This window comes from Desmodus rotundus, chromosome 6 (assembly GCF_022682495.2).
Source record: "Desmodus rotundus isolate HL8 chromosome 6, HLdesRot8A.1, whole genome shotgun sequence".
In the NCBI taxonomy this organism is placed as follows: Eukaryota; Metazoa; Chordata; class Mammalia; order Chiroptera; family Phyllostomidae; genus Desmodus; species Desmodus rotundus.
Window position 1 is genome coordinate 151512117 of NC_071392.1, and position 15745 is coordinate 151527861.

The window sequence follows — 15745 nt, forward strand, 5'->3', positions numbered from 1 at the left end:
CAAACAAAACATTCCTTTGCAGAATAAGTTTGGGAAACAATGTATATAAAACCCTTTTTTTTTGGAAGAGGGGATGATTATTTGGCTTGATGGTTTGTGTTTTCTAGCAGGGGTAAATGTAATACCACTCAACCAATGAGCTTATACTGAGTATTTAAAACATCCAGACATCGTTACAATTAATTTTAGTTCCCAGCGAGTCTTTTTTTTTTTTTTTGTATAGAATGAAAGATAGTTCTGCTCATATCTTTAGAAGCAGGTCTCAAAGCATGTCACTCACTGATCATTTATTCAATGATTTATCATAGTTGTGTCTGCTGTTGGCAGTATTATACAATCATCATACATAGCAGCTCTATGACACTTTGCAAAAAACTTTGAGGATCTATTTTTGTCTCCAAAATGGGGGCAGTGTCTTGCAAAAAGTTATGAGCAGTGGCAAGGATGCATATAAAGCCCTTAACACAACTTCTATATAGAGGAGCCACTAAGAGGAATACAGGTGGCATTACACTTAATAATCATTTACAAGAAAAATAAAGAGGACATATCCCCTGCTCTCAAGCACCCTAACAGTGGTGCAATCAGGAGTAACAATTTCATAATGTTTTGCAATTTAAATACATGTTAATGTACACAGTGGAGCGGGTAAGCCTTCAGGTAAGCACACTAGAAGAACAGGAAAATGAAGAAAGGGAACAAAATGAACTGAGACAGCGGTTCTCAGGGATGATTCCGATGCCAATCGTGAATGAGGAGAAGTGCCCATCCCTTCCCCGTAAAGGTTTCACCCAGGTTGTCCACTGAAGGCTGTGTCACACAGTTTGATGGAACTGAATCAAATGGCATCAAAGTTCAGTCCCTCAGCTCCAAGTGCTCGCTGAGTTTGGCTTCTTCTCCGGTAACCCTTTGATAGGATGTGATTTTAAAAGCATCCTGAAGTTGTAAGTGCCTTTGTGTCCTGTTGGCATCAATGAGTAAACATCCTGCCCTGGTAACTGGAGCATCGTTTTATCCTCCTGGAAGTGAAGCCCCGGCTCAGCAAGAACCATGTGGAAATGTTGGTAAACTTCTTTGTTACTCTAAGTCTAGACTACTGTGATTCTCCACTTGTGGGGCTTCTAAGCTGCGTTATTGATAGGATGCAACTTCAGGGGAAAAGAGCTCAGGTCCTTCCTGGCTTGTAGTCACTGCAGCATATTTAAAACCATCAATTTAATCCTCGTATAGGTTACACATAAAATTTTGCCTTGATTGTGTTTTACCCTCACCAGTTGTGCCTCAGAGCTGTGGTTTCATCCTGCCTGTTTTATGGATTCTTTCTTTCACCCAACCCTGGTCACTTCTAAAGACTTTGAATTTGAAAGCTTTTGATATGTCCCGTAAGCTCGGGGTATGTTAAAAGGTACATTGCCAAGTTTTAGCTTTTATTATATTTTTAAAGATAAATTCTTTATTACTTCAACCAAACATATGTTTATAGGTGGGAAAAACATGAATTTTCTTTTTCATTTTTTCTGTCTTTATCATAATATTTCAATATTATGAAGGAAATATGAGCTCAGATATTTTTTAATTTTGTTTAAAAAATGAGATTTCTATCACACTATTACCAGTGATTGGTTATCATGGTCTTTTCTACACTTTAAAACTTTATTTTAATAATTATGTGATTTTTATCTTATAAAATGTATGATGTATTTCATTTAGCAATTGTTCCTTAACAAAATATTTATCAAGGGCTCCCTGTTTACACAGTTCTGCCCCAGTTTCTGAAGATACAGCAACAGGTAACAGACACCTGCCCTGTGTCCTTGTGGAATTAACCCCCTACTGCTAGAGACTGAACCTCCTTTCGTTTTGGAGCAATTACTAAAATGACAATTTTTGGTCTTAATTGAATATTCAGGACTGTTTGATCTGTCTCTCCCTGTCATGCTAAGAATACAAGCATTCTGCCTTTTTTTCTGAAATATCTGTTAGTCATGCACCCCTGACTCGATCATCTTCTTGCCCGCTTGGACCCTATGAAATAAGACTGGATTTGAACTGTGTTCCGGGGTTCTAAGCCCTATGCTCTTTGGGAAAACCCACTTAGCTGTGAGCCTAGCCCAGCCCCTGGGACTCCGGTCAGTGTCCATTGTTCTGCCTGGGCAGAGAAGTTGAGGATTAAGATTTCAATTAAAGCTGTAAGTATTCATTCTCTATCTTCATGCTAAGATTTATGGATTTGCCTTCAGATGATAACACATACACTATATTCTTTGGGTCTGTCCACTCTGTTCATAGAAACACTGCTGAAATTGGAACGAATGCCCCAGTCACAGCTATTTCTTTTAGGGGGTTGAGATAAACCACCACTGTAGGACTTTGCATTACTTTTCCCAAGCATTTCAGGAATGGATGCTTGTACAGCAAGAATGCTTGCAACTTCCTTCTCTCTCGCCTCAGCGAATCCCCCAGTTTTTGACACGCAGTGTTCATCACCCCATGCGTATGTCGGACAACAACCACGTGTACATTCAGAGGGAGACTGGGGCACCTTTCTGTGCCGAAATGTGACTCTTCTCATAAATATCCAGTCTTCGTGGATATTCTTTCACTCCCATATTCTCTGCAGGATAGGAAGGCACATTGTATAATATTGAAGCAATTTAAAAATATACAATATTTAAAAAGAACTTAAATTCTTTAAATAGGCTAGTAGATTAAAAATCTGGCATGACGTACTCACTGCTAACATTCAACTGTATTAAGATCGTATCGTACCAGATGCCAATTTTCTTTTTCCTTCTTTCTTTGGCCAGCCCGTATAGAAGTTGTATTTCTCATTGATAAATAACATAAGACTCTCCACCCAAATGCAATATGTGACATGCAAATTTGAGGAAGCACATGGTCTTTTATTTTAATGTTTAAAATATACAATCTATAAAAATATAATGCTTAGCCTGACCCACATGGAGTGTGTTCAATAGTAACTGGCTGTGGTTCTAGAAACTTGTCAGGACAAGTCTCTGTCTTCCAGACGTCAGGAACCAGGTTCTGTGGAGATAGTAATCAATGTAGAAACAGTGTCTGCATCACTCTCCTTCTGTACAGATACATAATTCCCACGTGTTTCGTTTGGTATAAAGGATGATATTTTCATTCATTAAAAATACTGTTTCAAAGCCTAGAATCAGAATTGAGTGCTCTTACATTAATTGTGATTTTGTGGCAAGCTTCAGCATTCGTTTTGATAGAGTCAAAGAGTCTATGAAAACGAATGCTGATGGTGCACAGAAGGCACTGTGTTCTTCAGCCTCGCTTCCTGTGGAAAAAGCGAATATCCAGGACTGACTGTCTTCAGGACGTAAACCCAGGAGGCGACTGAAGAAAATCTCACCAGTTCACCGATGCACCCACTTTCTGATCCACCAGAGTTCCTGCATTTTACTCACAAATGCAGAATAGGAGGAGAGAGACAGGCTGGCTCTGGAGGCGTGAAATGCACCCCGTTTTTTCTGACCCCAGCTCAAGTGGAAAGAAAGTTCTCCCACACCTTGCCCTGCTCCTGAACCTAAAATGACTCATTTGAAATCGCCAGGACCCATCCGTGCAAAAGGGGCCCCTTTTGCGTCCTTCATTTGAAGAACATTAACTTCAAGGATTTAAGAAAATCATCTTACCTTTTTATCAGATAAATCTTCCTTAACGCGGGCAGTTCTTCTCAAGGCAGAGCACTTATTAGAAAAGGGAAAGAAAGACAAGTTACCAGGAAACTAAGTGAGCAACAGAGAAACTAGTAAAACTGACTCAAAAGCCTGTACACAATGAAATTATATTTTTGTCACTGAGAATCACAGAAACTCTAAGGTGCGCATAACTATCTAGCCCAAAGCTGACTTTTGAAATATGGGGAAACTGAGGCCCAAAGAATGGAAAGGACTTAGCAGCAGATTGGAACTAGGGAGTTCATGAGACCTAACTCTGGTTTTTGTCTCTGAGCGAGATTTAGGTCATGAAACCCTAGTACCACCAACATTCATGGTAAATAGACCCATTCTGAAACAAAAGGTTGATTCTCAGACCAATTACTATCTCAAAAAATACCAGCCCCCAAGCATTCCTGAAATATTTCTTATATGGCTGTTCTCATTAGGGAGAATAAATAGAGAGCCATTTGGATTTCTTTCATTGTTTAATATTCCTCTAGCAATTTCAGGGGAAGGAAGCCTCTTATATGGAAACAAAGCATATCAGCTAACCACTGGCTTTGACATTGAACTTCAGATCTAGAGTTTTGGTAGGAATGTTTGCACTTAATGTTTATAATGTACAAATGGATCCTTGTTTAAATCCTTAGCAAGAACACAGCCTTGTGTAAATTCTCATCCACCCTCTCTCCCCTCACCACCCTTCCCCCAAAAATAAAAAAGAAAAATTCCATTGCAGCCACAAAGCATGAAAATTATTGGAAAATCAGAACGACTGTCTGAAATGAAATTTCACTGTGCCAATGTTCATTTTTCTAAGGACATTGTTAACAGAAGACGCACTTTCCTACCCTTATTCAGGTTTCCCCTTTTCATTTGAATTGTTCCTTCGGTGCTACCTTACCCAGTGTCCTCTCGTTCTCTTCTAGTGACGGCAAGTTTTACACTAGATGACTCAAAACTATTGGGGATGACAGAGGAATAGCAACACTGATTTAGTGCCAGTTATGTGCCAGACAGCTTACTGTCATTATCTCACGTAAACCTAAACAACGAAGGTGAAGGTCATTCCTGATTTCTGGATACAGAAACCGAGGCCCAGGAGCCTCGGTAGTTTCTATGGTGCCCGATAGCCAGGAAGCAGGAAGCCTACCTGTGACCTTGCCACAGCCCTGTTTTCCCCATTCTACTATGGGACCACCTCTTCCAGGGGAGCCCCTACAGATGTTTTGTTCCAAGAATCTCTCGGGCCCATTCCCGTTGATTTCAATGGTTCACTCCCTACGACCCCATCGGTGCATATCCTGTGATAGTATTTTAAAAAACAGTATATTTGGAGGCTTTGGAAAAGGTCTTTTCTTTCATTGTGATTTCTGTGTTGGATTTGGAGGACAGGGTCCGAGTTTTTCTCCAGCGATCAGTTTGCCATCATAGGATACAAAACTGTTCTGGAACCAGAACTCTCGGAGCCCTGGGGGGCCCGCTCAGAGCCTTGCTTTTCCAAGTGCAGCTTTTTAAGGGGAAACTCCCTGGACTCAGCCTTCCATTATTCAGCCTCTATCCTCTTGGAGTTATTAGGGTTTCTTGTGCCTGAAGTAGGGAGACTGATGCCCATTTAAGAGGGTTGGGGATAGTCAAAGGTAAAGGGGGTCAAAGATTTGATGACAGAACGTGATTGGACTTTGGGTGGTGGGCACACAATGAAATGTAGAAATCATATATCATACAAATTACGCTTGAAACCCATATAATCTTATTAACCAATGTCACCCCAATGAATTTAATACAAAGAAAAAAGTAAAATAAAATGTCCCCTGAAATGTCCTAGGATTAACTCACTTAGAACAGATAAAGTAGGCATTTGACACCATAGGTCAGCAGACAGTGGAAATAGTGAGAAATAATAGTGTTATATTACTACTAATATCTATGTGCTAGTATGTTATTACAGTATAATTTATTTTGTTACATTTACTTGGATATTATAAAACTAGTGTTATTTTTAAGATTATATGTGGTACTATGTTTCAGTATCTTTATCGTATTCTGTACAAATCTCTCCAGCACATCTGCCAGACCCTTCCATAATTATACACAATGGTATACACGAGTATACGCATGCATATACTGTCCCTACTGTGCTGTGTACTTCCTACTCTGTGCTACTCACTTCTCCCTAACAGAGTCCAGGCAGACGGGAAATGTTGACTGAAAGAATGAATGAACCAACCTTTGAATGATAGGGTGCAACAAGGCAGCACCCACATCCCACGAGTTTAGATGCATTAACCCCCTTGCAGGGGGAGAGGCTGTTTCAGGAGAGATCAGCGCAGCAAGAGAAGTGAATTAAAACCGGCACCCGGGCCTTGTACATGGGCTATTGTCAGTTAACTTTCATTTGCACTTTATGTACCAGGAGAGCACGTTGATATTACATTTTGATTGTGTATATTAGAGGAAGGCATATGCTCACAACGTTTCCTTATTTACCTTCTGTAGCATAAAATTTGTCATTTTATTCCCCGAAAAAAGGATTGGAGGGAGAGTGCCTGCTTTTGACACAAGTCCAATTTTCTCCCATGTGAAAGTCTCCTGAGATGGGTAACGTGTAGGTGCCAAGATGAGGCTGGCACCGTTTTCTTATTGCCATGGTGATCGCCAGCTCTCCTGAAATCCCAGGGGAGACTAGGGTATTTTAAAAGCAACTTGAATTTTGGTAATTAAAAAGGCTGGAAGGAATAATCTTTCTACATGTTGCCAGCCTGGGTAAATATGGGTAGCAAATGATGTCTAGAGAGGAAGGATGTCATTGTACTTTATTAGGTGGTAATCCCATGTTAGAAGATGAAAAGCATCGGGAAAGTTATGTATGGGGTGTTTATGGGAATTCAGAACCCCGCTGTGAATCTTAAAGTATGTCTAATCACAACCTTCCTACAAACACTATTCTCTTTCCTGAGTCACTCACATTTATGTCACTTAGAGTTGAGAGTATGACTGTCAGAGTATTTTTAACGTTGGAAGCACTGTGTACTACGTGTAAATGTTGGCAGTTATCAAAGTAAAGGGGGGAAAAGACGTGATTCTCTTAAACTGGAAATTAAGTTAGACAAGCATAATTCAGACTCCAGGTTGATCACACCGTCTCCCCATCAGGAAAAGTTCTTACATGAAGAGTTCTTTTGCGCTTCATTTCAATGACTGTGCTCTCCCAGAAAAGCCTCAAAGATTAAATGGTTTTGTTTCACTTCAGAAGACAGTTGTCAGTTTTTTAGGTGTTTCTTTTGAGCTATGGAATAACGCTGGGAATTAATGAATTCGGGGAGAAACTGGGGCTAGCGGAAGGGAGTAACTTCCTGTATCTTTGTGCATAACTTTGTGTTTAGCATTTAGAGCTGAAAGTGACATGCAGCTAAAAGTAGGGCTTGGGGTATTTTGTGTGAGTCTGTGTCCTTTTAGGGCAGCGAGTGGTCAAGGGACAGAAAGAGAAAGGTGGAACAATTCTCTTTAACTAGGAACTTTACACAAATGCAGGTTCCCCATCGACAGATGGGCAGTTTCAGTGGATTTTTTACAAAACCCCCTACACCTAATGTTTCACACTGAAAAATAAACCATCTAACTCCCGACTGCTACCTCCAGCAGCAGGAATAGCTTGGTGGCCCCATGGCAGAACTTAGAGGTTGTTTTCTTGTTTTAAACCCCTCTGGGTAAAAGCAGCTACCATGTTGTTCCTAATCTTCTTTAATGCCATTTTTAGCTGTTATAACCGAAATAGAAATAGACAGATGGTTTTATTGGAGTTTATTTTATTTGTTTGATTGATTTTGTTTTGTGTTTAGCACAGAGATTTGATGATTTTAAAAAGTGGTTCGCTCTTTGGATTAGTGAAATGTCTTTATGCAAGTTGACAGATGACTCGCTGAGTATAAAAGCTCAATCCCTCCCTCCCGCCCCCATGCTTGGTTTCAGTTACCCACCGTCAACTTTGTTCTGACAATATTACATGGAAAATTCCAGAAATAAACACTCCTTAATTTTTGAATTTGTGTCATTCTGAGTAGTGTAGTGGAATTTCACACCAGCCTGCTCTGTCCCACCCAAAACATGAACCATCCCTTTGTCCAGTGTATCAGTGCTGTACGTGCAGTACAGTAAGGTAGAGAGAGAGGACATTCACATACATTTGATTACAGTATATTCTTATAGCTGTTCTGTTTATTATTAGCTATTGGCATCGATCTCTGACTGTACCTAATTTATAAATTAAATGTTATCATAAGTTGTATGTATAGGAAAAACACATATACATAGAAGGTCCAGTATATTTGTGGCTATCGGCACCCACTGGGGGCCTCAGAATGTATCCCTTGAATATAGGGGGGACAACTGTACATGGAATCCAGGAAAAAAGATATTTCCGAGGTTATTTTAATGCACAAGTATGTTAATGTTTAGTCTACGACAATAACGTTTACCTTATATGTTCTCACTGACGGTAGATTCCTGTATTCAGTGTTTTCATCTATACATTTAACCAGATACTGGATTTTTACTTTCTTCTATTAACATGTTTTTGAAATTAAAGAGAATTGATTTGGGAAGCAAGTTGGAAAGTTTTTTTGTTAACATAAACAAGTGTCTAGAGTGTGTGTTGACTGGTTTTGATATAGGGAAGATTTTCTTTTTAAAAATTTTAAGCACCGTTCTAAAATAAATCCACCCCATTTTAAAGTAAATTTTAATATTCCCCACTGTGTAGTAGTTTTCCTTTTCCTGAAAATAGATCTACAAATGTCATAAATTAGTCTGCAAATTTTATCTTATTATGCTCCCTCCTTCAAAAATATGCAGGAAAGTGATTATGTGTGGTGTTCAACTCAAGGCTGATGAGTTGGTTATAATTATCAAGGCAGACATAATGAGATGAAAACAACTCTTTCTCGAGGGCCTCGGAGGAGTTTTCAGTCACTATCATAACCCTGTCACGCTGGGTTAACTGTTTTCTGCCCAAGTAGATGTCAACACAATTAATTTCACAGTGTCTTCAACTGATGTGGTCAGGGTTCATTTGCTTATTTAGGCAAGAAGAGCCCCATGTGTTAAGGGTGGAGTTGATTTCTGGGTCCCGTATAGACAGATAAACAACGAGGAAGATAGACAGTTATTTGTATTCATATGTGACTAAGTGGCATGTTCTCTCGGTGTTGTGTGTGTCTGTAGATAGACATGTGCTGTGAGCATTTGGCTTTGCCATTTGACATTCATTCCGTCACTCAGTCACTCAACAAAGACCTATCGAGTGCCAGCTGTGTGCACCGCCTGGGCCAGGCTCTGAGGTGACAGGGAGAGCAAAGCCGGAAAGCCCTTGTGAAGTTGGCAATCTGTTTGGGGAGAAAGGCCTTGTTAAATAATTGTACCAATATATCTAATTAACAGGAAAAAAATGTGAAAAACATGTAGATCATTCTCATGGGACTTCTGACTTGTTCTTAACCTCTCACATTATAAATGTTTGCCTTGAGAGAGTATTCAATAGAACTTTCCATAACGATGGAAATATTTTATATTTGCAGTTTCCAATATATAGACACTAGCCACAGGTAACTCTTGAAAACTCGAAATGCCATTAATGTGACCGAGGAATTGAACTTTCAGTTTTCTTACATTTTAGTGAATTTATACGTGGCTACTGACTTCCATACCGGGCAATGCTGGTCTAAAATATATTATTATTTGCACCTATTTTAACACTTGAAACTGGCACTTGTTATGCCATAAAAAGAAGATAAAGTATATATAAGTTTAATTTGTCATTTACTCCATGAGCTACAGGAATCATTTTCAAAGACCAAGAGAATCCGTAAGAGAATAACTGTTTTAGCATATTTGATCAGAAATGATGAACTGATGTCCTTGACCTTAGTGTCTGAGTAGATTACAAATTAATCTTTATTTATTTCTTGAATCCCGTATCTGGTGAAGGTATTTTCCTAAGTCCAATGTTTTATTTGTTATTATTACTCTGTGAGTCACTGAGATTATACATTAATTTAGTTGATTAACGTGATTTATTGTCATAAATCTTTTTCTATCGCTTATGCTGTGGCTTAGTAAGAACTGAAAGCATATTTTCATCCAGGGATGTATTAAATATCATTCCACCGTGACCAATTTCTCATTCTCATCTCCTAGTGTGTATGAGTGTATGTATTAATGATGGGAATTGAAAGAGAGACGGGGGCTGAGGGTTGGATAAGGATGCCAAGAGGAAGAAGAAGAGAAAAGCAAGGAAGGGGAGAGAGAAGGAAGGGGAAGAAAAGGGCGGGGGTGGGGGGCACTTAGAGAATTAAAACAACCCAGAGAAGGAAGCCTTTGTTTCCAGGAAACATGGGAATCCTTTGGCTGTGAATCCAGTTATAGCATTAAGGTTGCCATCAGCTCTGTTTCCCCTAGTGTTTTTCTTAGCCTCCAGATTCCTGTCCTTGCAGTTTTGTGGAATCAAGGATAATCAAGTGTTTGGGGAGTCTGCATTCCTCAGCAGCTTCTTGTTTGTTTCTCATTTCATTTCTCACTAAAGGAGGAACGATGAGCCAAACTTCCCTGACATCCAGGAGCTTTTAACTCACTGCCTCAGATAACACCCAGTGCCGGCCATCTGCAAGACGTGTGTGTGCCACCTCTCCATTCGAGGTTCATGCCTTCGTGTTGTCTCACCATCTGGAATTTTTTGTTATCCCCTTTGAGAGGGGAGCAAAGAAAAAATATTTCTCTATCAATTGCTGTGGAAGATTAAGTGTTTTGGGTCATGGTTTGGGTCACATACGCTTGGGGGAGAGGGCTGGGGAGTGTATGCGTCATAGAGACTCTTTGCTCAAGCCCATTGAAGGGGGAACTGCCTCCTCATGAATGCATTTAAACTCATATGAATTCATATGTTCTTTCACCTGATGTGAACTGAGTGCATGCTTTCCTAGATTCTGATGATACAAAAAGAGAAAGCTAGAGAACAAGACAAAGAAACTCCGGTACGTGGAATTTACATTCTACCAGGCGTCGAGGCCTGGAAGGACATAGAAAATAAATACATAAACGGGGGACAAGAGAAAATTTCACAGAAATAAAGGCTATAAAATAAATAAATGCACAGTGATATGACAGTAACTGGCCAAGGGCTCCATTAACGATGCTGATCATGGAAGAAAGGCCTCTTAAAAACAGGGACGTTGGTAGTGAGACGGAGCGAGGCCGGCATGGGGATAACTATGGTGGGGCCTTCCAAAGAACATCAAGGCCAAGGATCCCAAGGAGGATGTGGCTCTGATGTTTCAGATCTCAGATGTAGAAGGTCACAGTGAGATCCATGCGGTTAAATGGACATGAAGAAGAGGAAATGTGGTGTGAGAGAAAGCTGTGGAAACTTCAGTATTACTAGAAGCGCAAACTCCTGGAATGCCATTTTTCCCCATGTTACGGATTCATAATGAATTAATTGACCATATGTTTTCTTAGATTCCTTTAGATACTGTGAGGTGATAATGTGATTTCACGGTTTATCGGTGAAACTTAGACCATCGCTGGTGTTTCCTTGAATTGCTTCACATCATCAGTATCAGGGAGGAAAGTTCATGTTCGCTTTCAGATGTCGCAGCTCGTTTCTGGGCAGTAAAAAACAAAAAGTTTAGATTAAGAACTACTCTCAGGATACTAAAAGTATTCTCTAAGACCATAGACTGAGTTTGGTAAATGGCAATGAGAAAGATGAACTCACAGTATTGTCTCTCCCATGTCAGTGGTGATGATGGAGAAACAGGAAGGACCTGTACCCCCAGCCTTGCTAAAGACAGAGCCTTTGCAAGTAAGAGCTAGCAGAGGGATTGGGAACATCACAGTGTGAACTGAAAGAGAAATTATATGGAAGTGCTTTATTCTTCACTAAGTACCTCCTGTAATTGATCTGGAGTTTCATGTAACATACGACGCATGTTTTTGAAGTGTGTCTGGGTGGAGATATAAATGCCCCCCTTTTCATAATTTAGGGGCCTGATTAGGGTGAAATAAAATTATATGAGGCTGGTTTGCAATTTTCTTAAAGCACGGAATTTGCGAAGACTAAAAATGGTAGGATGGCAGTAAAAGAAAAAGACAAACAGGAAACATGAGAGCAGGACCTGTCGATCCTGTTTGCTGCAGAGATCATTTCTGGCACATAGGAGGAGCTCAAGAAACACTTGTCAAAAATGGTGGACGGTGGAATGAGTTTACCCTTCACAATTAAAACTACAGCAGGTAAAATAAGTTAATAATTAACCTTAACTTTGAGCCTTGAAGCTCAAATCGAATAGTTAGTAATTAGTGAATTACTATTTCATTGACAAAATGGGGCAGCAGGGCATCTTTTTTCAGTCTCTTCCTTTGTATTACAAATGGATATTGAAGATCAATATTGTTTTTGGATTGTTCTCAGGAGGCTTTGTTTTAAGGAGGTTTAGTCACTTTAATTTGGGGGGGTAGCTTTCTTGTGATCTAAGAATCTATCTAGTAGATCTCCATATCTATAAATAAATTGTTATGTTGGGTTTGAATTTCTCCAAGGCTTCTCCTTCAAAAGTCCCCTGCTGTTTTCTCTCTCTGTGAAAAATAAGTCCTCGGGAATACGTTCTTGATACCTGGGGCACCAGGATGGAGAAGAAATGTATCAGTGTGTTCGTTCAAGCAAACTGGTTTTGGTGGGCACTTGCAATGACCCAGGTCTTTTGGCCAATACCAGGGCCATAAGCAAACCTAAGACCAAACTTCTAGTGGCTTGCAGACTACTGGGGAAGCAAGATGAACCACTATTAAGTGGCATAAAGTGATGAAGGTACCATGAGCGAAATTTGTGGATGATGCAAAGAAAAAGGAATAGTTCCATCTACCTGTTCAGGTGGAGGAAGATTTTGTGGAGCTGACCCTGGAAAGATGATGGGGAAGTGAACAGGAAGATCACGTGCCAGGCAGAGGGAGGTGGTTTGTTTGAACACTCGGAGGCATGCAATGAGGTGTGTTTCTTGAACTGCCACTACGACAGGGTCATCCCTTGTCAGCGCAGTGAGAGATGACATCAAAGATGCTGTCCAGGCCAGGTCATGCGCATGCTCCTCGGGCGCACTGAGTGCTTTCCACTTTATGCTGCAGGTCACAGAGAATCTCAGGACCCTCAAACAGGAGAGTGTAATGCATAATGCTATGTTTATTTTTATTTTTCAAAGACCACTTTGGTACCCTGAAGTATGGAAACAGCGGTAGTCAATTTTTCAATTCTTTTTTTTAAATTTATTTATTTATTTTTATTCAGTTACAATTGTCTGCATTTTCTCCTCTTCCCTCCACCCCACCCCAGCCAGTCCCACCTCCCTCCCCTTTTAAAGATTTTATTTATTTGTTTTTAGAGAGAAGGGAAAGGAGGGAGAACAAGAGAGAGAGAAACATCATTGTGTGAGAGAAGCATCAATTGGTTGCCTTTCTCACGCCCCCAGCTGGGGACCTGGCCCACAACCCAGGTGTGTAAACGAGCAACCTTTTGGTGTCCAGGCTGGCGTTCAGTCCACTGAGTCACACCGGCCAGGGCTCTTTTTTTTTTTCCTATTCATTTATCACTCCATATTAAGAACCTGCTGTGAATCATCGGCTTTTCTGTATACATTGGATGTACGGATATGAACACCAAATCAACATTCAGCGTAGAGCACACTGTGACTCTCAGAGACCGTGGTTAAAATAAATCACGTTACCCAAAAAGGCCCAGTGAATAACTATTCATCCCAAAGTGCTCCCTTTAAATATAGCCTTATGTCCCCACTGAGAAGGGTTCCCCGGAGTTACTGCCACTGAGCATAATTAGGCCACCTGCACGTGCTCGTGAGGATTACATGTTGATTAAGTCCTTTTCTTCTATGTGTAGAATAGATACCACGTGGTGATCCATTTGTACATAAAACCCAATGTAACTCTCTGAAGGGAACTCATTTTGAACTACAGGTATAACCACACCCTCTCACTGTAATTGGCACCTGTTCATGCATGGGGTACTTTGGGCATCTTTTCCTCATTGTTTCTAACAGATTGTGAGCACTGGAGGGTCTTTATCATCTCATGCAATTAGTTCTAAACTGGGAGTGTGTATCAGGATCGTGGGAGGAACTTGTTAAAAATGTGTGACTTGGGTGCCACCTAAGAGATCAAAATCTGTAATCCCAGATTAGGGGTAACACCAAGGGAAATATGTAGTGTTGAAAGCTCCCCCAGGGGATTTTCATACATTCACCCACTTGAAAAACCACTCATTCTAATCGGGTGTAACATAACTGAGGCCTAGATTGCTGGGCCCAGGACCAGAAGCCCAATCCCCTGAGGCCTAAGCCCAGGGCAATTTCTGGGCCCATTCAGCCCACCCTGGACCTTGAGCCAGCACGTCTGTGTCTGCATGGCTTTAGTCTGAGAGGCGGCGGCAGGAAGAATTTGCAATCTAAGTGTATGGGTCAGCTAGCACTGCGGTGACAAAACACCACAGAGTGGGTGGTTTAAACCATAGACATTTATTTCTCGCCATTGTAGAGTCTGGAAGTCTGAGATCAGGGGGTCAGCACAGTGGGTTCTTGGTGAGGGCCTTCCACCTTCTTGCTTCGTCCTCACATGGAGAGGAGAGTGGGAGAGGGGGAGAGGAGCAGACTGTCAGACAGGGTGAGAAGGCAAGGGAGAGGGTAGGGCAGGGGAGGGAGAGAGACAGGAAGAGGGAACTCTGCTCTCCTGGTGTGAGGGCACTGGCCCCCTCACGAGGACCATACTTTCGTGACCTCATCTAACCCTGTTTACTTCTCAGAAGTCACACTCCCTCTTGAATTGCAGCTTCAACCTACGGATTTTGGACAAACACAAGCATTCAGTCCATAAGATTGAAAGGCCAGATCTCAGCCCTGGCTGCACATTGGAATCATTCAGGGACCTTTAAGAAAGGTCTCAGCCCGTGAGATTCAGGCTTGTTTGTCAGGCCTGTCGGTGTTGCACCTTGAAGCCTTGGTGTTCCCATCTGAAAATTAGGAAGAGTATTACTAGCTATGCTGAAGATTAGATGAGATTATAGCTCTCAAAGGGTTGGTTATTTCTAAACTGTTATAAAAATAAAACTTGCAGTCTTAATTAACTTTCTTTGAGGAGTTGCTTCAGACAAAATTGGTGTCTTAAGTGTTGTAGAGCAGATCTTTCAAACATCAGTTTTCTGGTGGCCTTGGATTGGGGCCCCTGGTGTTCTGAATGTGGCAGGAGGGCAAGCCCTCCAGAAGGCACAGCTCTGGTGTAGCAGGTCCCTGTACCCGCTGGGCTGGACACATCATGTTAATGAGGGAAGAGGGCGCGAGCAGCTGTGAGAAAAACCACTCGGTGCTCTGAGCCACTTTTGATGGAGGCCTAGTGGAGAGAAATGCCTCCTACTATCAGAAAGGCAGGGACAGGGACAACATGGTGACAAATGGCAGGTGGTATTCGACCCTCAGGACTTGCAGAGCTAGAGAGTGAATGTCATCAAAAGGGGACAGCTGTTGGCACTCAGTCCAGGGCTGTCAGATCACCCACAGAGAATCCAAAATGCATGCTTTTAGCAAAGAGCTCCCGATATTTAAATGTTAGTAACTAATTTAAATACACATACACAGAGATGAAGCATTTCACAGGCTAACATTGCCTGGGATAAACAGAACATATTGGGAGCCTGCGTTTCACCCGGATGCCCCGTTTGGCCTGCACACTGCCCGTTGATGGCCATCCCTTTGGGCCTTCTAGTTGGTCTCCTCCATCCACAGAGCCATTGCTTTCCGTTCATCCACAAACAGAATGCACTGCTGTGCTGGCACCCAGTCGGCAATCCCTGGCACAGGTCCTCGTTCCACTCAGGATTTCTGGCATTTGTTGCTATGGATTATAGTCATTCATGCTATCAATATTTACTGAGCAGATACTGCGCTAGATGATAATGATACAAAATTCAATGTCATAATCCCTGCTCTGTGTTA

At 41.3% G+C, this 15745-nt stretch overlaps 1 protein-coding gene across 7 annotated transcripts in view; it reads left to right on the forward strand.

Moving 5' to 3' along the window:
* TENM2 (teneurin transmembrane protein 2) overlaps nucleotides 1-15745 on the forward strand; it is a 610087-nt gene that overhangs the window by 17943 nt on the left and 576399 nt on the right. For 2 of the 7 annotated variants that reach the window (XM_045185003.3, XM_053926196.2), the window contains exon 1: nucleotides 653-1060. The exons of the other annotated variants lie outside the window; for them this stretch is intronic. In XM_045185003.3, coding sequence (XP_045040938.2) covers nucleotides 1051-1060 — 10 coding nt within the window. In that variant the 5' untranslated portion in view covers nucleotides 653-1050. Of the gene's footprint in view, nucleotides 1-652; nucleotides 1061-15745 lie in introns of those variants that run through there. 7 annotated transcript variants of the gene reach the window in all.